A 25,438-nucleotide genomic window follows, 5' to 3' on the forward strand; every position below is an offset into this window, starting at 1 on the left:
GATGACAGCGGACCACGTTGTAGTACGGATCCATGGAAGATTGAAAGCAGCGTGATTTAAAGTGACCGCAGCCATCCATGATATCGCCGCGATCTCGCGGGCCTCCATGATATGAGAGAGAGAGAAAGAATTTTTGACGATCCCGGAACGGCATTTCTGGGTTAAAAATAATCCCGGAGCAAAGCTTCCGGGCATGCGCACATGAATATTGCGGACCGTCAAGCACAAAAAACGTGGCAGAGTCTGTTCCATCCGCCCGGGAGACAGAAAAATTTTGGCAGATCCATCAAAAAACAGAACTAAAGTGTGAAACAGGCCTTAGCAAGGTGGGTTATCAAAATGGAGGACAGCGCGACAAACACCAAGTGTTCAGGGGCGCCAAACCCGAACAGTAACACTTGTGAAGTTCGTGTTTGATGTCCATGCCTGAACAGTAGGTGTTTGGTACAGACACCAAACTTTACTGTTTGGGTTCAGCCATCTCTAATTATGATGACTAGAGCTGAGCAGACACCTGGATGTTCGGGTCCGGCCGGTTCGGCTGAACAGTTACAAAAAGTTCGGGTACCAGAACAGTACCCGGACTCGAACCCGGACCCCATTCACTTGAATGCCGCGCTGTGCATGACAGCGTGGTAAACACCGCTTCTGATCAGCAGTGAAATCATCCCCACCGGTCAGAGAGACGCGGTTCCCAAGCTGTCAAAAGACAGCTCAGCTGTGATCGGAGGTATAAAGTTTACCTTTGGTCACTGGTGTGTGCTGATGAGACTACTGATCCCATCATCTGACACTTGCTACCGCTAATTACAGTGAGAGCAGGAGCGGACGATGGGAGTATTCTTCAGCCGCTTCTGCGCTGTAAATAAATAATTTAAAAAAACATGGCATGGGTTCCCCTGTATTTTTGCTAACCAGTCAGACAAAACTTACAGCTGGGGGCTGCAATCCTCAGCTGTCAGATTCAGCAAGGCTAGTTTTCAAGAATAGAGGTGTCCCCACGCTGTTTTTTTTATTATTTAAATAAATAATTTAAAAAAGCGTGGGCTCCACCCCCATTTTTGACAAGACACCTTTCTAAAGCAGACACCTGGGGGCTGGTATTCTCAGGCTGTTAAGGGGCCATCGATATTCGCCCCCCCCAGCCTAAAAATAGCAGCCCGCAGCTGCCCAGAAAAGGCACATCTATTATTATTGCACCAATTCTGGCATTTTGCCCAGCTCTTCCCACTTGTCCTGTAGCGGTGGCAAGTGGGGTGATAGCTGGGGGGTTGATGTCAGCTTTGTATTGTCATGTGACATCAAACCCTGAGGTTAGCAATGGAGAGACGTCAATAAAACACCTACATTACTAATCCCATAGTCACATTGTAAGAAAACACAGACACCCAGAAAAAAGTCCTTTAATTAAAAGAATGACACAGACTCCTCACCTAATTCCACCAAAGCCCTCGATCTCCTGTAATAAATCAAAAATTAAAAAACAACAATATACCATACCTGTCCATCGTTCTGTACCATGCCGTAATCCATGTCTGGGGGAAAAACAGTTTTTCAACCTGGACGGTGCCAAGATGCGACAGTCCAGGCTGAGAACCACTGGTGAATGAGCTGCTGTTAGTGCAGCCTGAGTGACTAGCGGTGACGTCACTGAGGCTCCGTTCCCAGCCGGGCTGAACTGCGGTGACCTCGGTGAGATCACCGCTAGCGCCGTGAGAAAAACTCTCACAGTGCTAGTGGGGATGTCACCGAGGTCACGGCAGTTCAGCCCGGCTGAGAACGGAGCCTCACTGACCAGAGGTAACCTCGATGACGTCACCAGCGATCTCTGAGGCTGCGCTTGCAGCAGTTCAGTCACCAGTGGTTCTCAGCATGGACGGTCGCATCTTGGCACTGTCCATGTTGAAAACTGTTTATCCCCCAGACATGGATTACAGCGTAGGACAGAATGACGGACAAGTATGGTATATTTTTTTTTATGTTAGTTTTATGACAGGCAATCGAGGGCTTCGGTGGAATTAGGCATTTAAATGAAAATAGAAAACTATGTTTAGTCTTATTTCAAATAAAGGACTTTATTCTGGCTGTGTCTTTATTTACCATACAACTATTGAATTAGTAATTAATATGTAAATGGAGATTCAGTGGCGCTTGTGTATGAGTGTAATTCCAGCAGCAAACACTAAGACACCTGTCACAAGGGTGTCAAAGAAATAAGGTAAAATAACTAATAATATTAGTGTGCGCTTGGAACACTCAAAGAAGAGGGAAATCTAAATTGGGTGGTTATAGAAAAAAAAACAAAAAAAAAAACAATGGACTGAGGAAGAAGACAGTTAGTCTTTGAAACATGTTGGAAAGTCCATTGGTCCCCGTCGCAGCCACCAGCAAGTGAAACTGACGTGGTCATGTGCTGACTCACATCACGAAGGTCCTGTATACCTGGAGAAGCTCACAGACGCCGGGAGCACGAGAGGCCGCTCACGTCTGCTCCACAGCTGGAGGTACACTGACAGGAGGCTGCCACCGGCCGGGGCAGCCCCTGTAACTCGTCTATACCCCAGTGTACAAACCCCCCCCCCTCCTTTTCCAAGCGCTGGAGCAAAAAGCGCTATTTTAACTTGCACCGCTTACTGGAGTGAGGACTTCGCATCGCATTATCTTTACAGGTACCACTCTCTGACTTGTGCATTTACTATAGCGGCTACTCTGCACAGCCGTTCACAGGCTGCAATTTGACTTTGACTTTTTTTTTTTTTTTTTAAGCCGCTATCAGGGAGAATTAACCTGCAGTATATAACCTGTTCAGTGAGTCCAGGTTTTTACCCTCACTCATGCCTTTTTAGTTTGTGATTGTTCAGGTTGGAACTAAGATTACCACCAGCATCTATATATATTCTTTTTCCCTTAAGCACTTCTTCTGAGGTCTTACAATTGACTATTACTAATTGCTATTTTCTCGCTATTATCCAGCTACATAAAGAGCACTTATAAGAGGTTTTTTTTTTTTTTCTATAACCACCCAATTTAGATTTCCCTCTTCTTTGAGTGTTCCAAGCGCACACTAATATTATTAGTAATTAATATGTGTCTTACAGACACCTCTCCATTACTAAGCCGTGGGCTTGATGTCACCTGACAATACAAAGGTGACATCAACCCCACAAATATGAACCCCACTTGCCACCACTACAGGGCAAGTGGAAAGAGCTGGACAAAGTGCCAGAATTGGTGCATCTAATAGATATGCCCTTTCTGGGCAGCTGCGGGCTGCTATTTTTAGGCTGGGGGGCCAATATCCATGGCTCCTTACCAGCCTGAGAATACCAGCCCCCAGTTGTCAGTTTTAGCAAGGTTGGTTGTCAAAAATAATAATTAAAAAACAGGGTGGGGACCCCTCTATGCTTGATAACCAGCCTTCCTGAAGCTGACAGTTGAGGGTTGCAGCCCCCAGCTGTGAGTTTTGCCTGGCTGTTTTTTTTTTTAATAATTTATTTACAGCGCAGGAGCGGCTAATGAATACTCCCATCCGCCACTTCTGCACTCACTCTAATTAGCGGCAGGAGGTGTCGGGATGATGGGATCAGTAGTCCCATCAGCTGACACCAGTGACCGGAGGTAAAATTTATACCTCCGATCACAGCTGAGCGCTCACGCTGACTTTTGACAGAGTGGGAACCGCAGCTCTCTGACCGGCAGAGATGATTTCACCACCGTTCAGAAGCGATGTTTGCCGCGCTGTGACACAAGACATCGCGACAAACACCTGGTATTCGGGCAGCCGAACCTGAACAGTAACACGGACGTCCTGGTGAAGTCCGTGTTCGGTGTCTGTGCCCGAACAGTAGGTGTTCGGTACGGACGCCAAACTTTACTGTTCGAGTTCGCCCATCTCTAATAATGACATTGCTATCTTTAAGAGCTTCATGTGGAGATGTGCTGCAGAAGACCTGAGAAAATGGAGGTCTGCAGACATGAGAAGTGGATGAGAAAATTCATCATGGCGTCCAGACAAGATGAAGATGAAAAGAAAGAGAACGACTCAAGAGACGACGTCATCTATAAGGTACCTACCTTTTGGAAGTGCATTGAGCAGCAAGGTGGTGTGCTGGTAAAAGGGGGAAAAAAAAAAAAAAAAAAAAACTCTTTTAAATCTTCTTCCTGAGCGAGTGTGACCTGAGCGTAAGTGTGAACTGTGGTAAGTGTGTGACTTGAAATTCAGTGACTTTAGATTCAGGGAGTTTCCAAGGGAGGTCTTACTGAATTGCTGTTATATTAATACTTTTTTTATTTATTTTTGCTTATCTTATTGTCTGGTGCAATCCCCATTACGATGTGCTCCACTATTGCCAATGCCATCTGGTGCATGTCTTGCCGCATGTATGAAATCCTTGAACAGCCGGTCGAGGGTGCATACTGCTGTTCAAGATGTGAGCACGTTGTGCATTTGGAAGCCCAGATACTGGATCTAAATGTGCAGCTGGCAACACTGAGATCCATAGACAATATGGAAAGGAGTCTTCTGCTCACTGAGCAGACGCTCAATGGGATAGATGAGGGGGGATGCTAGGTTGGAGCTGCAGGACAATGAAGCAGCTAGCTGGGTGACAGTTAGAAGGCGGGGTAGAGGGAAGCGCACCAGGGAGGCTAGTCCTGATCTGGCACACCCCAATAAGTTTGCTTAGTTGGCAGATCAGGGGAGTGTTAGTGCAGGAGTAGCACTGCTGCAGCAAGGCATGTCCTCTGAAAGCCGGAGGAGTGTCTGCTCCACTAAGGGGGGAAGTAGGAGAGCAGGGCAGGCCAGACAGGTTCTGGTAGTGGGAGACTCAATTATTAGGGGAACAGATAGGGCACGAAGACAGGGATCGTCGAACGGTGTGCTGCCTACCTGGCGCTCGAGTCCGACACATCGCTGATCGGGTTGACAGATTACTGGGAGGGGCTGGTGAGGATCCAGCGGTCATGGTGCACATTGGCACAAATGACAAAGTTAGAGGTAGGTGGAAGGTCTTTAAAGATGATTTCAGGGAATTAGGCTGTAAGCTTAAAGCAAGGACCTTCAAGGTGGTATTTTCGGAAATACTTCCTGTACCACGTGCCACGCCAGAGAGGCAACGGGAGATTAGGGAGGTTAATAAGTGGCTCAGGAATTGGTGTAGGAAGGAGGGGTTTGGGTTCCTGCAGAACTGGGCCGACTTCTCAGTTGGCTACAGGTTCTACGCTAGGGACGGGCTGCACCTCAATGGGGGGGGTGCAGCTGTGCTGGGGGAGAAAATGGCTAGAAGGTTGGAGGAGTGTTTAAACTAGGGACGGGGGGGAGGGTATTCCTTTTATAGGAGGGGAAGACAGTGCAGATAGAGACCTGGGCACAAATAATGACATTGGGGGTGGAGGTGGCATGGGGGGTGGGGTTAGAACAGTTAATAATTTAAGAAAGAATAGAGGTACAGAGAGATACATAAAGTGCATGTATACTAATGCCAGAAGTCTCGCCAACAAAATGGAGGAATTGGAGTTAATGTTGTTGGAACATAATTATGACATGGTGGGGATATCTGAGACATGGCTGGATGAGAGCCATGACTGGGCTATTAATTTACAGGGCTATAGTCTGTTCAGAAATGACCGTACAAATAAGCGAGGGGGAGGCGTGTGTTTATATGTAAAATCATCCTTAAAACCCATCCTTCGTGATAATATATATGAATCTAATGAAAATGTAGAGTCCCTGTGGGTAGAGATAAGGGGAGGGGGGAAAAATAATAAATTACTGATAGGGGTTTGTTATAAATCTCCAAAAATAATGGAAGCTACAGAGAATATCCTCATAAAGCAAATAGATGAAGCTGCGACTCAAGGAGAAGTCATTATTATGGGGGACTTCAACTACCCTGAAATACATTGGGGAACCGAAACCTGCAGTTCCAGCAAGGGTAATAGGTTTCTGACAACGATGAGAGACAATTACCTTTCACAACTGGTTCAGGACCCAACAAGAGGGGGGGCACTGCTAGACCTAATATTAACCAACAGGCCAGACCGCATATCAAATGTAAGGGTTGAGGGTCACTTGGGTAATAGTGATCACAAATTAATAAGTTTTCATGTATCCTTTAATAAGATGTGTAGTAGAGGGGTTACAAGGACACTAAACTTCAGGAAGGCAAATTTCCAACGGATGAGAGATGATCTTGGTGCAATTAACTGGGACGATATCCTGAGACATAAAAATACACAAAGAAAATGGGAGACGTTTATTAGCATCCTGAATAGGACCTGTGCACAATATATACCGTATGGGAATAAATATGCGAGAAATAGGAGGAAACCACTATGGCTAAATAGAGCTGTAAGGGGCGCAATAAGAGATAAAAATAAAGCATTTAGAGAATTAAAGCAAGTAGGTAGTGATGAGGCATTAAATAAATACAGAAGATTAAATAAATTCTGTAAAAAGCAAATCAAGACAGCAAAGACTTAGACAGAGAGACTCATTGCCAGAGAAAGTAAAAATAATCCCAAAATATTTTTTAACTACATAAATAGTAAGAAGCTAAAAAATGATAGTGTTGGTCCCCTTAAAAATAGTCTGGGTGAAATGGTGGATGAGGATGAGGAAAAAGCCAATATGCTAAATGACTTTTTTTCAACAGTATTTACACAAGAAAATACCATGACGGATAACATGATCAGGGATAAACATTCTCCATTAAATGTCACCTGCTTAACCCAGCAGGAAGTACGGCGGCGTCTACAAATCACTAAAATTGACAAATCCCCGGGCCCGGATGGGATACACCCCCGAGTACTGCAGGAATTAAGCACAGTCATAGATAGACCACTATTTTTAATCTTTAAAGATTCCATAATAACAGGGTCTGTACCACAGGACTGGCGTATAGCAAATGTGGTGCCAATATTCAAAAAGGGGACAAAAACTGAACTTGGAAATTATAGGCCAGTAAGTTTAACCTCAACTGTGGGTAAAATCCTGGAGGGTTTTCTAAGAGATACTATACTGGAGTATCTGGAGAACAATAACCTTATGACCCAATATCAACATGGGTTTACAAGGGACCGTTCCTGTCAGACTAATCTGATAAGCTTTTATGAAGAGTTAAGTTCCGGACTGGACCAAGGGAATGCAGTGGACGTGGTGTACATGGACTTTTCAAAAGCTTTTGATACGGTGCCACACAAAAGGTTGATACATAAAATGAGAACAATGGGGATAGGGGAAAATATGTGTAGGTGGGTTAAGAGCTGGCTCAGGGATAGGAAACAAAGGGTGGTTATTAATGGAGCACACTCAGACTGGGTCACGGTTAGCAGTGGGGTACCACAGGGGTCAGTTTTGGGCCCGCTTCTTTTTAACATATTTATTAATGACCTTGTAGGGGGCATAGAGAGTAGAATTTCAATATTTGCAGATGACACTAAACTCTGCAGGGTAATTAATACAGAGGAGGACAATTTTATATTACAGGAGGATTTATGTAAACTAGAAGCTTGGGCTGATAAATGGCAAATGAGCTTTAATGGGGATAAATGTAAGGTCATGCACTTGGGTAGAACGAACAAGTTGTATAATTATGTGCTTAATTGTAAAACACTGGGCAAAACAGTCACTGAAAAAGACCTGGGTGTATGGGTGGACGACAAACTCACATTTAGTGGCCAGAGTCAAGCAGCTGCTGCAAAGGCAAATAAAATAATGGGATGCATTAAAAGAGGCATAGATGCTCATGAGGAGAACATAATTTTACCTCTATATAAGTCACTAGTGCGACCACACTTAGAATACTGTGTACAGTTCTGGTCTCCGGTGTATAAGAAAGACATAGCTGAACTGGAGCGGGTGCAGAGAAGAGCGACCAAGGTTATTAGGGAACTAGGGGGTCTGCATTACCAAGACAGGTTATTACACTTGGGGTTATTTAGTTTGGAGAATCGAAGGCTTAGGGGTGATCTTATTACAATGTATAAATATATGTGGGGACAATACAAAGACCTTTCTAATGATCTTTTTACTCTTAGACCTGTGACGGGGACAAGGGGGCATCCTCTACGTCTGGAGGAAAGAAGGTTTAAGCATACTCACAGATGCGGATTCTTTACTGTAAGAGCAGTGAGACTATGGAACTCTCTGCCATATGATGTTGTAATGAGTGATTCACTACTAAAATTTAAGAAGGGACTGGATGCCTTTCTTGAAAAGTATAATATTACAGGGTATATACACTAGTTTCCTTAATATTGCGTTGATCCAGGGAGCTAGTCTGATTGCCGTATGTGGAGTCGGGAAGGAATATTTTCCCCAATGTGAAGCTTACTGTTGCCACATGGGTTTTTTTTGCCTTCCTCTGGATCAACATGTTAGGGCAAGTTAGGATAGGATATGGGTTGAATTAGATGGACTTAAAGTCTCCCTTCAACCTTAATAACTATGTTACTATGTTACTATGTAAATGTTTTTTGTGATACTGACTAATTCTCATATTTTTATTTATGTTATGCGCATTAAAGGGGCTGTCCAGGTTTCAGATGAGTCTGTAGTCATTATATTTGACTGCAGACTTCTGAATTCTCACAGTGCGCAGTGCACTCTTGTGTATACATGTGGTCACATGTTGACTAGACATGTGGCCTCACTCAATGAAAATGAATTGAACAAGGCTGGACAAGTATATTTAGAAGGTGGCCAGAAGTATACAAATCACATACTTGTCCAAGGGAGAATGCTAATGCATACTCTGTGAGAATTCTGAAGCTGGCAGTCACATAAAGTAACTGCAGACTTAAGCCCCCGTCACACACAGCGTTCTCGCTAGCGAGATCGCTGCTGAGTCACAAGTTTTGTGACGCAACAGCGATCTCACCAGCGAGATCGCTGTGTGTGACATTTCTCAGCGACCGCCCCCCTGTATCGTTGATCGTCCTGGAATGGCCAGGACATTTTTTTGATCGCTGGTCTCCCGCTGGCCAGCACGCATCGCTGCATGTGACAGGCGGGAGACCAGCGATCAGCGAGCAGGAGCTGGTAACTAAGGTAAACGTCAGGTTTCTAAGCTACGCGCAGCGCTTAGAAACCCGATGTGTACCTTAGTTACCAGCACGCTGGTGCAGGGAACTGGTAACCAAGGTACACATCGGGTTTCTAAGTGCCGCGCGCCGCTTAGAAACCCGATGTGTACCTTGGTCACCAGCTCCCTGCACCAGCGCGCTGGTAACTAAGGTACACAGTGGGTAACTAAGCGACGTGCGTTGCTTGCTACCCACGTGTCGCTGGTGCTGATTGCTGGTGAAGCTGCCTGTTTCGCAGCTCACCAGCGATCATGTAGCGACACACCAGCGATCCTGACAAGGTAATATCATTGTCGGGATCGCTGGTGTGTCGCTATTTGTGACGGGGCCCTTACATCTCAAACCTGGGCGAGCCCTTTAATTATAAAATGAAGCCCTGTGGCCAATTCTAACATCATGTAATATCGTCACTGTCAAGACTCTGCTCTGCTTGCAGGTTCCAGCAGTCATCACATGGACACTTCACTCATATGCGATCTTCAATCTTATAGCAACATAGCAATTAGCTTTTTTTCCAGCTTCTCTCAGTTTTTCACAGAAGATTGAATTCCGGAGAGCAGCTCGTTGGCACGTGACTAAGTGTGCAAATCACATACAGTATGTGCTGGGGAAGAGACACCAAACTAAATTCTTACTCAGGGTGCCTGAAAACCTAATTACACCTCTGCTAACAGGTCACACTTCTCTGTGACCTGCTCCTCCACCCATAATCTCATGTAAGTGCTGTCATTGTGAAACTAGGATTATCGATCTGTGTTTATGTCACCTCCGGGAATGATGGCACTTTCCCTAGATCTCAGGCACGGAGCAGTTTACAGAGAAGAGTGACCTGTCAGTCATTGACAAGAAGCCGACAGTGGGCGGGGAAAGTGTGAGAAAGGCAGCCGAAGTGTAAGAGTATGGCCAAGCTCATGCCCTTGCCACTCATTTGCAAGAAAATGTATTTATATAAAATGGAGTCATAGACCTATAAAACCATTACAGGGACTTTAGATACATGACATTAGTTTATTGTTTAAAAAACTGCTGACAGGTTCCCTTTAAAGGGATAATCTCATGTAAAATAACTCTATTAACCTGCAGATATTGGGTTAATCTGAAGGTTATAGTGTTCGAACACTGTATGGTGCAAATTAACTATTTTTTTTTACCCCCGGGCAGTGTTCGGCTTCCAATCATAGGGGCGGTACTGGTGTAATACCATGGGCGCCGGGTGGTAGCTTCTTCGGTCGCTCCAGTACTCACTGTGCTGGAGGTTATTCCATCTCCGGTATGTTGTTCACTCTGGGCACTCAATTGACTGCAGACAGAGGCTAGAAACAACTTAAACAGCTCAGTTTTATTCTCTTCAGGGCACAGCATATCCACAATGGCTACAGGGCTCTTTACTCGGTAACAGCAATACAACTTCATCTACAGCAGTATGTCACTTCTTCCTCCGTTACACACATATGAACCACACAAGCAAGCGGACACGTCACACGGAACACGGTGAACACTGAACTATGACCCTTCTTCCTGAGACCGACTTCAGCCCACGAAGGTACCTGACTTATCCGTTACAGCTCACCCCTTTACGGCACTGTTGCTCCTGTTCGTGTCCTAGATTTGCAGCTCACTAGATTCTTCACAAAGCTCCCGTACTCCAGCTGCCATTTCTACAGGCGGTTCTCCCACGGGCCTCCCTTAGTTTACAATTCCATTGACTGGCTTGGTTGTCACTTCAGCTCTTCTTTGCTAGCTGACTTGACCGCTGAGACTCCTGAGTCTCCCTAGTCCTGCAGTTCCCATTCTCAAACTGTAGGACCTCCAGTGACCTTCCTCACTGACTGCTGCTGTAGGCATCTGCTGTACTCCAATGTCCAGTATGGCTACCCCCGGCTCAACTAACTCATGAGGGAAAAGCTACCTTCTTTTTGTCCAGGCTAGCCACTCCTCTAAATTAACCCTCTCCAAAGGTTCCCTCAGTTATGCTCGGTGGCCCATCTAGTGTCCCTTAATGATATTACAACTAACTCTCTCTCTAACTATTGTCATGCGGCCGCAAACACACATATACATGACATATATCCTGCACACAGACACGTAAGGAACACTGTTAATACATAATAACAATATTTACAGGGCTAGGCCCTCACTTCCTTACACTGGCTTGGTTTCAGTCACCACTCTGTGTATAGAGAGTGGGGGATGTAACAGTGCCCCCGACACTGACTGACAGCCGGCCCTAATACTGAGAGACTTGTCACAGAGTGGTGAATGAAATGGTTTCGGCACCGACTCTATGACTGGAAGTCGAACGCTGCCGGGGGAAGGAATAAAATTCAACCCCTCCCGGCAGCGGGGCTCTACGTGCTGACGCCGCAGAACACTATTAATCTGCATATTACCCCATATCTGCAGGTTAAAAGCTCTATTTTACATGACCGCTCCCCTTTAAGCTCAGTGTTACAGACTACTCAATGGGGAATGCATTGCTCTGCCTTCCTTCAACTTAACATCATGGTTTTAGAATTAGGACAATTTGTTCAATCCGTTTCCTTATCATTTCTAATATGTATAATAGGATAACAGCTGGATCTGTGCTAAGAGTATAAGTGCACTAATATTAGAAAAATTCTGTTCAAAGACCCCAATCTTAGATAAGCAAAATCTTTTCATTCAGTCCCAAAACATCAGTAACTGAAATATCCTCCTTGTGTATTGATTAGTTGGGAGTAACAAGAAATGCATTATCTATATATATAAAACTGATGCACCGGATCCAGTTTTTGGACGGATCCGTCGCAGTAGCCGGTGTATGAAATTTAAAGGAATAGAACTCTGGAAAAGGAGAGAGAGACCCCAGGGTATCTTAAAGGGATCATTGGTATGGAAGCTAGGGTAAATCCACACTGCACTTTGGTACTGACCCCAGGCCTTTCTTAAAGGGATCTCCGGTATTTTAAGTCAGGGCAAATCCATCCAGCGCTTTGGTTCTGACCCCAGGCCTCTCTTAAAGGGATCCCCGGTATGAAAGTCAGGGCAATTGCCTTCAAATGCTCTGATACTGACCCAAGGCTCTCTTAAAGGGATCTCCTGTATGGAAGTTAGGGCAAATCCCTCAGTTCTCTGATGCTGATCCCAGAGTTCTATTAAAGGGATCATTGGTATGCAAGTAAGGGCAAATTCACTCAGCGCTCTGGTTCTGATCCCAGGCTCTCTTAAAGGGATCCCAGTAAGGAAGTTGGGGCAAATCCACTGAGCGCTCTGGTTCTGACCCAATGCCCCTCTTAAAGGGATCCCCGGTATGGAAGTGAGGGCAAATCCACTCTGCACTTTGGTACTGACCCCAGGCCTCTCTTAAAGGGATCCCCGGTATGGAAGTGAGGGCAAATCCACTCTACGCTTTGGTACTGACCCCAGGCCTCTCTTAAAGGGATCCCCAGTATGGAAGTTACGACCGTTCCACTCAGTGCTCTTGTTCTGACCCCAGACTGACGGGATGATGTGGGATATTAGGGGGAGTAGTCCGGTGGCTCTGGCTGACGGGATGATGTGGGATATTAGGGGTTGTACTCCGGTGGTTCAGGCTGACGGGATGATGTGGGATATTAGGGGTAGAAGTCCGGTGGTTCTGGCTGACGGGATGATGTGGGATATTAGGGGTAGAAGTCCGGTGGCTCTGGCTGACAGGATGATGTGGGATATTATGGGTAGTAGTCCGGTGGCTCTGGCTGACGGGATGATGTGGGATATTATGGGTAGTAGTCCGGTGGCTCTGGCTGACGGGGTGATGTGGGATATTAGTGGTAGTAGTCTGGTGGTTCTGGGGGACAAGATGATGTGGGATATTATGGGTAGTAGTCCGGTGGCTCTGATGGGATGATGTGGGATATTAGTGGCAGTTGTCCGGTGGCTCTGGCTGACGGGATGATGTGGGATATTAGGGGTAGTAGTCCGGCGGCTGTGACGGGATGATGTGGGATATTAGTGGTAATTGTCCGGTGGCTCTGGCTAATGGGATGATGTTGGATATTAGGGGTAGTAGTCCGGTGGCTTTGACGGGATGATGTGGGATATTAGGGGTAGTAGTCCGGTGGCACTTGCTGACGGGACGATGTGGGAGATTAGGGGTAATAGTTTGGTAGCTCTGGCTGACGAGATGATGTGGGATATTATAGTGAATGTGGCTATGTGGATTGGGCGGGTCTCTACACTCAGCTTTATAGCTATAGATATAATCATTACAATTTGTTATAACTAACCGTAGTTGCTATGCCCGGGCAGCGCCGGGCTCTTCAGCTAGTACCCAATAAAGATTATATAGTGTCACACGAGGGAACAAGATTTGGAGTAAAAGTCCTACATTTATTATCTTCTAGCATTTGTTGTTGGTGACTTCTCACATGGAGCTCAGCTAACAATGGTCTTCTTGGTCCATTTTTTTTTCTGAAACATAATTGAACAACTTTGTGATATAACCTGACCTAACGCTAGCTGGTATCTTACACGTGAATAATAGGCTTCTAGAATTATCCCATGACGTAACACCTATCTGACGTAACCCACACCATCACCTGCCTAATCAGCTTCCATACATCCTGCAAACGTGTGATGATGATCTACTAAACAAACCCATGAATTGCGCTCATATCCTTTCTTCTGGGAGGAAAATACTGTGCCATTTGTCCACTAGAGAATACAGAACACTCATGGGGCACAGTTTAAAGTGCAAAAACATTAATCAGAACAGGTTTATCGAGATGCACAAAATGTATAATCTAGAACAAGTCATTGATTTGGCTCTTCTTTACACCACATTTTTCCTACAATGGTTCATAACGCCTTCCTAGCTAGTACCATTGAGTTACTCCTCAAGAAGATCTATAAAATTTCACCGATCTCCTTCAAACTCTTTTTTTCAGGTTCACATAACACAGTTTATATACATTTGGCCCGATTCACCAAGGCTAAAAAGCATTGAAAAGTCGCAAAATTCTGGCACAACTGGTGGTACCGATCGTCAAATTTATGACAAGCCGTAGCATTCGCTATTTAACAAATCTTATTCCAACAGTAACTGGAGTAGAATTTGTGTGAGGCGCACATGGAGGAGCACACCACTCATCAGATGCTCCTGGTTCATGGTTCACTAAGAGGAATGTGCCTCTTCATAAATCAGTAGTGTCTGACTCCAGCACACCTCCTCATCAAGATCGGCGTAGACAAATCGGGTCCATTTATTTTTATTTGATTTTTCTTTTCATTAGCCAATGTGAGGGATGTTAACTACGGAAAGGCAAAGGGATAAAAAAAAAAAACACTGATACTTTTCTATAGGATTATTTTATAGATTTTTTTAAGACACTTTTTTGAATAAAATATTATATTTGCTGCTTTTAAATTATGTAGTAATAGCTCAATAGGTCCAAAAATATATTGTATGCATACAACTTGCAATTTTTTTGCCCTATGTTATGTATCACAGTTTTTAAGCCATTAAAAACGGAATAATGCATTCATAAACTGCCATATATGAGGCATTTAGTGCAGGTCAGGACACACCGAAATGGTGCGGGCGTTGCATGCCGCATACGGAATGTGTAACACAGGTGTCTGAACTCAGCCTTACCAAAGGGGCCCCTTCTGACAACGCCTTACACCAGTGTATTCCTAGCATTAGTGAATGCAATTGATCGCTAGATATGAAATCTACCAACAGTGGAATCAGTTTTTGGAAAATGTTTTCTCTACCAAAGGGTTCAGATGTTTAGCAGCCATCCAATTTGTTTAATTGCCACTGATTTTTCCGCGTTTTCTTCCTCTACAAACGTAAATGTGTAAGAGTACAAAATATTTTTAACATTTCTACAACTAAGAGATATTTTGATCTCTACTTTTTATGTGATGGCCTATCCTTGGGATAAGCCAGTAATGCAGAAATGAGGATAATCGAGTGGCCGCGTGTCATATAAAGTTGTATTGCTGACTCTGTATGTCCTCCATATATTTCGTGTGAATAAAAGAATCACAGTTTGTGGAGCTGGATTTTCCTCGTTTCTGCTTTCTTCGTGTCTTGACAAGGTGTTTCCGTGCTCCTAACACCCTCAAGATGCAATCATGGTGAGCTGGACTTTATTTCTCATAAGCCATCCATAGCTGATCTGTGGAAGTGTGACCAGTAGTGGACACAAACAGAACAGGGCCCCTGTGTAAGAACAATATTTGGGCCCTTCGCAGTCCTATAGCTCATCATAATGTACAATTTCATGGGCTTTGTAGGTGGAAATGGGCTCTGTTACCTCTTGGGCCCCTGTATGGCTGCACAGGTTATACTAATGGTATGTCTGGTCTTGGGTGAGACACATATCACCCTCACCGATCACTTGTTTCCGACAGCCAGACGTTATCAGATGTTGGCAGAACACAGTAGTTCCGTAATTTTCTATAGTGAAGGGGGGTAGATCTATAGTCAGGGGAAAAATAGAGTCCAGCCCAGCTTCTAGATCTCTAGTACTTAGTGGCCCCTATAGTTTTAACCAAGCTTCTGTGTTTCTGAGAACTTCCGTCTGCCACTGGTGACCGCTGATCGTGGTGATATCGGGTGTCGCACCATCACCGATCTGATTTTGATGGCCTATCCTATTAATATCAATAGAAAAGTAGTGGCCAACCTCTTTTAAAAATGATCTACATCTAAAATGTCATCTTGTAATCTCTTCTGTCTATGTGATGTAGTGTAGTTGCATTAAATTAGTTGCTCATCACGGTCTTCCCCAGTTTCCAGTGGTCCTCTTCTCGGTCATTTGAGCTGAAATCAGGCTAGCCAGATTACACAGCGGTTTATGTGTAGACTGTTAGTCTCTTCCACAAGGTAAGACTATGCACACACACGATATGCTTATGTATTTAGAAAAATTTATAAAGAGGGGATATCATATTTGCTGGGAGTGCTTGTAGTCTGTTATTTGTGATTAGTGTGGAGTTCTTTATTAAACCTAATCTTGCAAAAATCAGTATGTATCCATCCAATCTTAGCAGTAATATTTATGGGCAAAGAGTGACAACCTCCTCATATTGTCATGACAGGAGAGAACCATAAAGAGCTTGATAACATGAGAACAAGAAAGCCCTCTGAGTCTAGGAGAAATGAAAACATGAATGGTCAACAGAAAAGCCCAGCAAACAATGGCACCCTACAAGGAGCAAAGGAGGAGACTCCCTGAGCAATGAGGACGTGATTACATGGAAAACCAAAGCACAATCTGTTTTTTATTTTTCTATGTTACAACTTTAGATTTCACGCTTTGCAAACTTTTTTTGGACTTGTTTATGGCCGTTGTTTTGATAGATTCCACATAGAAAACTTGTGTACTTTATTTTTTATAACTCAAGACCATATAATATATGTTGGATTAATTTTACCTAAGACCCAAAATGAAAAGGGTCAAGCCTATTTTAGAAATATGGATTTTATGAAACTGTAGTCTAAATATAGGTTTAAGCAGCACTGTGAAATGTATTCAGGATCACTATCAGTACAACCAGTAGGAAAGCTTCATTTATCACTTTTATCAACATTTATGTTCAACAATGTCATAGAAGTAAACAATTTAGCTTTATGAAGCCTTGCTCAGATGATGATAAACCTCTGGGGGAAAATAATGGAGAATTCAGTTGTAGATGATGTCTACTTTATTAGATTTAGAAGTCTACTAATGTCATGTCCGGCCATCTGACCAGTTAAAGGGAATCTGTCAGTAGGAGTCATCTTTCTAAGTCTAGGTCATAGAAAGTTGAAAAAAAAGATACCTTGTTATCTGTGATCCAACATCTTACGCCAGAGAAATTCACTTTTTTTGCTATGTTTCATGAGCTGCTAGGTCTATGGGCTGGACATGGATCTTTCTGAGAATCTGCCTCCAGAGCTTTACATAACCCCCTATATGTAAGATAAGCTCTGGAGGCAGATTCTCAGGAAGATCTATGTTACCAGTGTGATGTGCAATGGCAATTACCAGAGTGTAGTACCAGTGAATTACCAGTGTGATGTGTAATGGCAGCATTCCGCTCTCTCGATCCCACTGCAGAGCTGTGTGTGATTATACCTGACACATATGCAGGTTCCTCTCAGCTTAACCTTCCATTTGACAGGCAGCCAGGTTTGCATATTCAGCAGAGGTGTGAAAGCTGCAGCTGCTAAGTTATTTGTCATAAGACAAAGTGCAGTTCTTCTGTCCTCTGTTAGTTACATATCATACTAGTAACTCCTTTTATTCATAATAATCTCTGGAGGCAGATTCTCCTACAAACCAGTGTCCAGCCCATAGACCAGTTTATTTAGCTTCCTATGGCCATGACCTACATGCCATATAGATAGCTTAAGGGGGCTGATCCTACTTACAGATTCCCTTTATTGGCTGCCACTATGTTGCAAAAACCAATGTGACAATCGCACATATTTGCCATGACTTTTTATAGCAACTAGAGCTTTCTACAATGAAATCCACAACAAATGGAAATCATTCAATGTCCAAGCACTTAAAGGAATTGTCTTATCTTAAACTACACGTCTGCAGTCACTCTGTGACTATAGACTTGTGAGTTCTCATATCATGCACACTGTGATGTGAGGACTCTCCAGTGCCAGCATTAGCAGCAAGTAGTCAAGTGGGCGATTTGCATACTTCCAGGCCACATTCCAACAAGACTGTTTCCAGCCACGCTCAATACACTTGCATTGAGAGAGGCCGGATACAGTCTAGTGGGCAGGTGGCCGCATGAATGCAAATCACATAGTTGCAGACATACCCCCTCCTCTCTCAGTGCTGGCACCTGAGAACCCGTACCGCACACAGTGTGCGCAATGTGAGGTTTCACATGTGTACAGTCACATAGAGTGACTGCAGACTTGTAGTTTAAGACTGGGCAAACCCATAAAGCTTCTGTAACTCGACATGTTAGAACTACCTAATAGCAGGGCACCTAACGAGATTGTATCATCAAGAAAAGATCTGTTGTTTAAAATTACGATTTTGTAGATATATTGAAAAAAAAAGGAAATCTTTCAATCTTCACATTGACCACTAATGTTATTTTAGACTCATACTTCCTGTATCATTATTGTCACATTATTATGCAGGATCCCCCAATTACAGTAGGCGATGGCACAGCAGACCTTGCTCCCCCTCCCTTCACAATGACCTTTGCACATGCTCAGTAGATGCTTCAGTACAAAAGATAGGGACTGAGACACTATATTGCTGCTAATGTACTTGTGTATTTTCTGAAAGAACAGTAAGTATGAATCTAGATTGTCCCCAGTGGACAGTGAGAAAATTGCAAAATTTATATTTCTTTTTTTGTACATGATATGGAGAAAAAAAGTTAAAAAAACAAAACAAAAAACATTAACAAACTTTTAGCCTAAAAACAAAAACCTGATTTAAACAGTATGTCATTTTCTTATGAAACATTCCATTTAAGTGTCTAAAAAGAGTATTGGCTTTTGCAACATTGTAAACATAATATTACTAGAAAATATAATATAATATTTTATGCACCATACACATACAGTCAAATTTGCAGGAACAATGAGTGATTGGCCTCAATTGTGTCATCGCCTGTTTTGTTTTTATCACATATGGCAGACAATAATTTACACCAGAAACTATTAAGATATTATTGTAATTTGAAAATCTATGACCACGAATGTCGTCTTTAGAGGGATTCTAATTATATTTTATTCTTAAATGTGTTGTCCACTACTTGACCCCCTTTTTTAAATAAAGTAGCCTCCCTAATTAAAAAAACACTTTATACTCGACTCCTGTAGCAGCACTGTTCCAACGATTTTGGCGCTGGGTCTCCTGGGGCTCATGTGACATTGTTATGCCCTGTGATGCCTGCTAATGGCTGCTGCACGCTCACTTCTTTTTGTCTGACGTTCACACCTTCAGCCCAAAAAAATGAATAAAGAAGTCTAATATGGACCGCTGATCAGCTGCAGGGCTCACGTGGCATAACTATGGGGCACGTGCCCCGGGATCCAGTGCTAACATTGCCAGGATGACACCTGTATGGGTGGTGGGTATATGGTGTTTCTATGTTATAAGGGTGACTTTATTTACAGTGAATCTGTCAGAAGGATTTTGTAAAGTAAACTACAGACACTGTCAGGTTGGCAGAATTATACTGATTAAAATGATAACTGCGGTGAAAAAATCCGTCTTGTGGTTCTTGTGTATTCAGTTTTCAGTTAATGGGATGCCCGTGCTCTGGGGCGGGACTGTAAGCAGAGTCTTATCATCCTGCTCTAAGCCAGAGAAACCAAGGAAAGACCTGTCCACAGGCCACCCCGAAGCGCAGTAGCAGCTATCGGACCATCTCTATATGCACCAATAGCTGCTACTGGATTTTTTTTAAAATATCAGGATAACATTAACTATAATAATTATATGCACAGTACATATGCAATTATGCTACAGTGCAGGTGCCATGGCTGGTGCGTGCCTACAGAAGAGGTTTATGTAAACTAGGGGGCAGGTTAGTGAGGGATCAGTGACCTGTCAGCAGTCTTCATTATGAATGCCTAATCAGAGCACCACATAAAGACCCCCCACAGGCCGCCCTGACGCACGAGCATATCATTAACTCAAAACTGAAAATAAAGATTACATAACAACCACAAGACAGATTTCACCAACCAAGATATCATTTTAATAAGTATAACAGCACCGACCTGACTCTGCATGTAGCTTACTGAGCACAGTCCTGCTGACAGGTTCCCTTTAAGAAGGGGTTGTTCAGCTAGTGGACAACCTCTTCAACGCCAACACCAGAAAGAGTAACTTCAATCTAAGGTTGGCCATGCCTGATACTGCGCCTCACCCTTATTTACTTGAAAGGTCTGAGCTGCAGTGCCAAGCATAGCCGCACTCACGTGGACATGGATTTGACATTGTGCCTTCTTTCCTTTAATCACTATGAGCTCCGGGAAGTAGAATCCCCGCCATCATAAATTAACGACATGTCCTCTGAAAATGCCTTTAAAGTTCACTATGCTTTAAAACACAAACAACTGATGTCCTGCTTACATGATCGTTTTGTCTTTGTTTGTTTCCTCTACTGTAAAATGGGATCTACCTCTTACAAATCAACAGCTTTTCTTACAAATCGATGGGTTTACAGAAGCAGAATATACAAGAAGGTACTTACCAGTGTACTCTCTGCAGGGTGCAAAGATGTGACTCTTTTTTATTCTGTGCTAAGTGACAATCGTGTGGTTTATTTTGTGAAAAGTAAATGTGAATTATTTCAATGAGTCCTTCAATTTTGTGTTGTCTGTTTGTGGAAAGAAATCGAAACATCGTGAATGCAGGGAGCGTCACGAGGTGTTACCAAAAAAATGTGCATTCATTCACTGAATTGACTTTGTCTGGCATGCATTGAGTACTCAAGGGAAAGAGCTTTCTAGTACTTTAATATTTTCATTCTGCTTTCTATGTAGCAGCAACATATTCCTGAGCGCTGCTTAGTCCCAGAGACAATAGATCTGGTTTCTCATTCTCGGGCATATACATAAATGCCAAGTGAAAGAAAAAACTTAGCACCGCTGTGCCGCCCCAACCTCAAAATGCAATCCAAGAGGTTAGAACGGGTGCTCAATCCATATAGCCATAATATCGAATATCCAAATGCAAAGGAATGAAGGATGCACTCACCATTCAATGATGCAAGGCTTTATTCAGGAATATGCAGGCATCAGCACGGGAGAAATGTGCAAAGTACGGACTATGGCCGTTTCGTGCTACTGCGCTTCAACGGGACCCGTTATCCTCCTCACCAGGTGGCAGATCACTACCAATTAAACCAACTTTGCTACCTCCTGTCACCACCAGAGGGAGAACGGAAGGAGAACTCTCAACTGCTGGAGCAGAAAATAAGCTCATAACAGATGGGGTCAAGTGCACAGGTGGTGAGGCGTGATTTGGAAAGGAGATGAGTAAGCTCTCCTTCAGTGATGTTGGAGAGGGAGGTTATTAGGGAGGAGCAGAGGTCTGGTATGTGGAGCGGTTGGGGTGGTGGAACTGTAAAGGTTTGCCTTGTTTGGTCAATCTTGTTTTTGAAGTAGGTGGCAAAGTCCTCAGCAGAGATGAGGGGAGTTGGAGGGCGGAGGAGAGAGTTGAATGTGCTGAACAGTTGTTTTGGGTTGTGGGATAGTGAAGAAACAAGGTTTGTGAAATAGGTCTGTTTAGCAGAGGTGAGGGCTGATTTAACCCCTTTCTGCCATTAGACAGATGCGATCTGTCACAGGACAGTGATGTCCCACCTGGGACTATGTAATAAAGTTAAAAAAAAAAAAGTGTAAAAAATAATTTTAAAAAATCTCTAAATAGATTAGTAAAAAAAACTGTCCCATTAGTTAACCCCTTTAGCGAACCCCTTAAAAAATAAAAATAAAAAACGAAGCAAAAAATAATGATTTATTATCATACCACCGAACAAAAAGTGCAATAACGCGCGACCAAAAAGACGCATATAAATATCCATGGTACCTCTGAAAACGTCATCTTGTCCCGCAAAAAACGAGCCACCATACAGCATCATCCGCAAAAAAATAAAAAAGTTATAGCTCTCAGAATAAAGCTATGCAAAAATAAATATTTTTTATATAAAATTGTTTTAATTGCAAAAAACCGACAAAATATTAAAAAAAGACCTAAATGAGGTATCGCTGTAACCGTACTGACCCGAAGAATAAAAACGCTTTATCAATTTTACCGCACGCGGAACGGTGTAAACGCACCCCCCCAAAAGTAATTCATGAAACGCTGGTTTTTGTTCATTCTGCGTCCCAAAAAATCGGAATAAAAAGCGATCAAAAAAGTCACTACTTCCCTTCCGAGCCCCGACGTGTCCCCATACAGTAGTTTTCTCCCACATATGGGGTGTCAGCGTACTCAGTACAAATTGGACAACAACTTTTGGGGTCCAATTTCTCCTGCTACCCTTGGGAAAATAAAAAAATTGGTGACTAAAAGATCATGTTTGTGGAAAAAATATGGGGACTAAAAGATGTTTGTTGAAAAAATACGATATTTTTATTTTCACGCCCGGTCGTTATAAACTTCTGTGAAGCACTAGGGGGTTCAAAGTGCTCACCACACATCTAGATAAGTTCATTAGGGGGTCTAGTTTCGAAAATGGGGTCACTTGTGGGGGTTTTCCACTGATTAGGTACATCAGGGGCTCTCCAAAAGCAACATGACACCCGCAGACCATGCCATCAAAGTCTACATTCCAAAACGTCACTACTTCCCTTCCGAGCCCCGACGTGTGCCCATACAGTAGTTTTCTCCCACATATGAGGTATCAGCGTACTCAGGACAAATTGGACAACAACTTTTGGGGTCCAATTTCTCCTGGTACCCTTGGGAAAATGAAAAAATTGGTGACTAAAAGATCATGTTTGTGGAAAAAATATGATTTTTTTATTTTCACGCCCGGGCGTTATAAACTTCTGTGAAGCACTGGGGGGGTTCAAAGTGCTCACCACACATCTAGATAAGTTCCTTGGGGGGTCTAGTTTCCAAAATGTTGTCATTTGTGGGGGCTTTCTACTGTTTTGGTACATCAGGGGCTTTCCAAACGCGACATGGTGTCCGATCTCAATTCCAGCCAAAAACGTCAAATGGTGCTGCTTCCCTTCCGAGCTCTGCCATGCGCCCAAATAGTGGTTTACCCCCACATGTGGGGTATCAGCGCACTCAGGACAAATTGCACAATATCTTTTAGGGTCCTGTTACTCTTGGAAAAATAAGAATTGAGGGTGAAAAGATCATTTTTGTGGAAAAAATATGATTTTTTAATTGTATGGCTGTATGTTATAAACTTCTGTGAAGCCCTTGGGGGTTCAAACTTCTCGCCACACATCTAGATAAGTTCCTTGGGGGATCTAGATTCCAAAATGGTGTCATTTGTGGGGGGTTTCCACTGTTTTGGTACATCAGGGGTTTTCCAATCCCGACATGGTGTCTGATCTCAATTCCAGCCCAAAACGTCAAATGGCGCTGCTTCCCTTCCGAGCTCTGCTATGCGCCCAAATAGTCATTTACACCCACATATGGGGTATCAGCATACTCAGGACAAATTGCACAATAACTTTTAGGGTCCTCTTACCCTTGGAAAAATAAAAATTGGGGGTGAAAAGATCATGTTTGTGGAAAAAATATGATTTATTTTCACGCCCGGGCGTTATAAACTTCTGTGAAGCCCTTGTGGGTTCAAAGTTCTCAACACATATCTAGATAAGTTCCTTGGGGGTCTAGATTCCAAAATGGGGTCATTTGGGGGGGTTTCCACTGTTTAGGTACATCAGGGGCTCTCCAAACGCGACATGGCGTCCGATCTGAATTCCAGCCAATTTTGCATTGAAAAAGTCAAACGGCGCTCCTTCCCTACTGAGGTCTGCCATGCGCTGAAACAGTGGTTCCCCCCACATATCAGGTATCAGCGTACTCAGGACAAATTGCACATTAACTTTTGCAGTCCAATTTCTCCTGTTACCCTTGGTAAAATAAAAAAAATTGAACCTGAAGTATTTTTTTTGTGAAAAAAAGTTAAATGTTCATTTTTTTTTAAATATTCAAAAAATTCCTGTGACGCACCTAAAGGGTTAATAAACTTCTTGAATGTGGTTTTGAGCACCTTAAGGGGTGCAGTTTCTAGAATGGTGTCACTTTTGGGTATTTTCTATCATATAGACCCCTCAAAGTGGCTTCAAATGTGATGTGGTCCCTAAAAATAAAATGGTGTTGCAAAAATCAGAAATCGCTGGTCAATTTTTAACCCTTATAACTTCCTAACAAAAAAAAATTTTGGTTCCAAAATTGTGCTGATGTAAAGTAAACATGTGGGAAATGTTATTTATTAAGTTTTTTGTGCGCTGTATCTCTGTGATTTAAGGGCATAAAAATTCAAAGTTGGAAAATTGCAAAATTTTCAAAATTTTCGCCAAATTTCCGTTTTTTTCACAAATAAACGCAAGTTATTTGAATGAAATTTTACCACTAACATGAACTACAATATGTCACGAGAAAACATTGTCAGAATCACTGGGATCCATGGAAGCGTTTTAGAGTTATTACCTCATAAAGGGACAGTGGTCAGAATTGTAAAAATTGGCCTGGTTATTAACGTGCAAACCACCCTTGGGGCTTAAAGGGTTAAAGGCAAGTGTAGCTTGTTTGAAAGCAGTGAAGTCGTCTGGCAGGCATGTTTTCTTCCAACGCCATTCTGCGACCCTGGATGCTTGTCAAAGTTTTTTGGTGAGGTTGTTGTGCCAGGGTTGCCTATTGGTTTGTCGCACTTTGCCATGCATGAGAGGAGCGACTGAGTCTATGGCTGATGTGAGGGTGGCGTTGTAGAAAGCAGTGGCACTGTCCGTGTTGTGGAGTGAAGATATGGAGGACAGAGGTAAAAGAGAGTCTGAGAGTCTGTGAATGTCTAGGTGTGCGAGGTTACTGCGAGGATGTGCTAGTGGCTGGACATGGGGGGCAGGTGAGAAGGACAAGGATGAGAAGGTGAGTAGATGGTGGTCAGATAGGGGGAACGGAGAGGTTGTGAGATTAGATAGGGAACAGAGGCGGGTGAAGATGAGGTCTAATGTATGTCCATCTGTGTGGGTGGCTGTGGAGGACCACTGAGTAAGTCCAAAGGATGAGGTAAGTGACAGGAGTTTGGAGGCTGCTGGTTGGTGGGTGTCAGTGGGGATGTTGAAGTCCCCCATGATGATCGTCGGGAGAGAGAAAGTGGAGGAGCCAGGTGGAAAATTGGTCAATGAAGGTAGTGGCTGAGCCAGGTGGTCGGTATATGACAGCCATTTGGAGATTAGAGGGAGAGTAGATACGGACAGTGAACCTCGAAAGAAGGGAGGATCAGGGATGCTGGGGGTTGGATAGGGTTGAAGGAGCAGTTTTTAGAAAGGAGGAAAACCACTCCTCCACCATGTCTGTTGCCAGGGCGAGGAGTGTGGGTAAAGTGGAGGCCGCCATAACTCAGTGTGGCAGGGGAGGCCGTGTCAGGGGGTGTCAACCAGGTCTCAGTGAGGGCCAGGAAGGAAAGGTTGCGGGAGGTAAAGAGGTTGTGGATCACGTGGAGCTTTCTGCAGATGGAGCGAGCATTCCAAAGTGCCCCAGAAAGAGGGTGCTGGAGGGAAGGGGTCAGTGGCACTGGTTTTAAGTGTGAGGGATTGCCGTAGTTTCTCTTAGTGTGAGAAAGATAGGGGTGAGAATTAGTGGGATGTGTGAGGCAGGGGGGCCAGGATTGGGGGATATGTCACCAGCAGTGAGAAGAAGCAGAGAAAGGGAAA

General features: G+C 43.6%; 1 protein-coding gene across 1 annotated transcript in view; it reads left to right on the forward strand.

The window, feature by feature from the left end:
* The window catches only part of TACR1 (tachykinin receptor 1), a 365,547-nt gene extending 345,158 nt beyond the window's left edge, over window positions 1-20,389 (forward strand). The window contains exon 6 of the mRNA XM_073569066.1: window positions 16,156-20,389. Within this exon, the coding sequence (XP_073425167.1) occupies window positions 16,156-16,292 (137 nt within the window). The 3' untranslated portion in view covers window positions 16,293-20,389. The remainder of the gene's footprint in view (window positions 1-16,155) is intronic.
* Window positions 20,390-25,438: the final 5,049 nt, after the last annotated feature.

Source organism: Dendrobates tinctorius, unplaced genomic scaffold, assembly GCF_039654945.1.
Source record: "Dendrobates tinctorius isolate UK_male_01 unplaced genomic scaffold, ASM3965494v1 ptg000022l, whole genome shotgun sequence".
Taxonomy (NCBI): domain Eukaryota; kingdom Metazoa; phylum Chordata; class Amphibia; order Anura; family Dendrobatidae; genus Dendrobates; species Dendrobates tinctorius.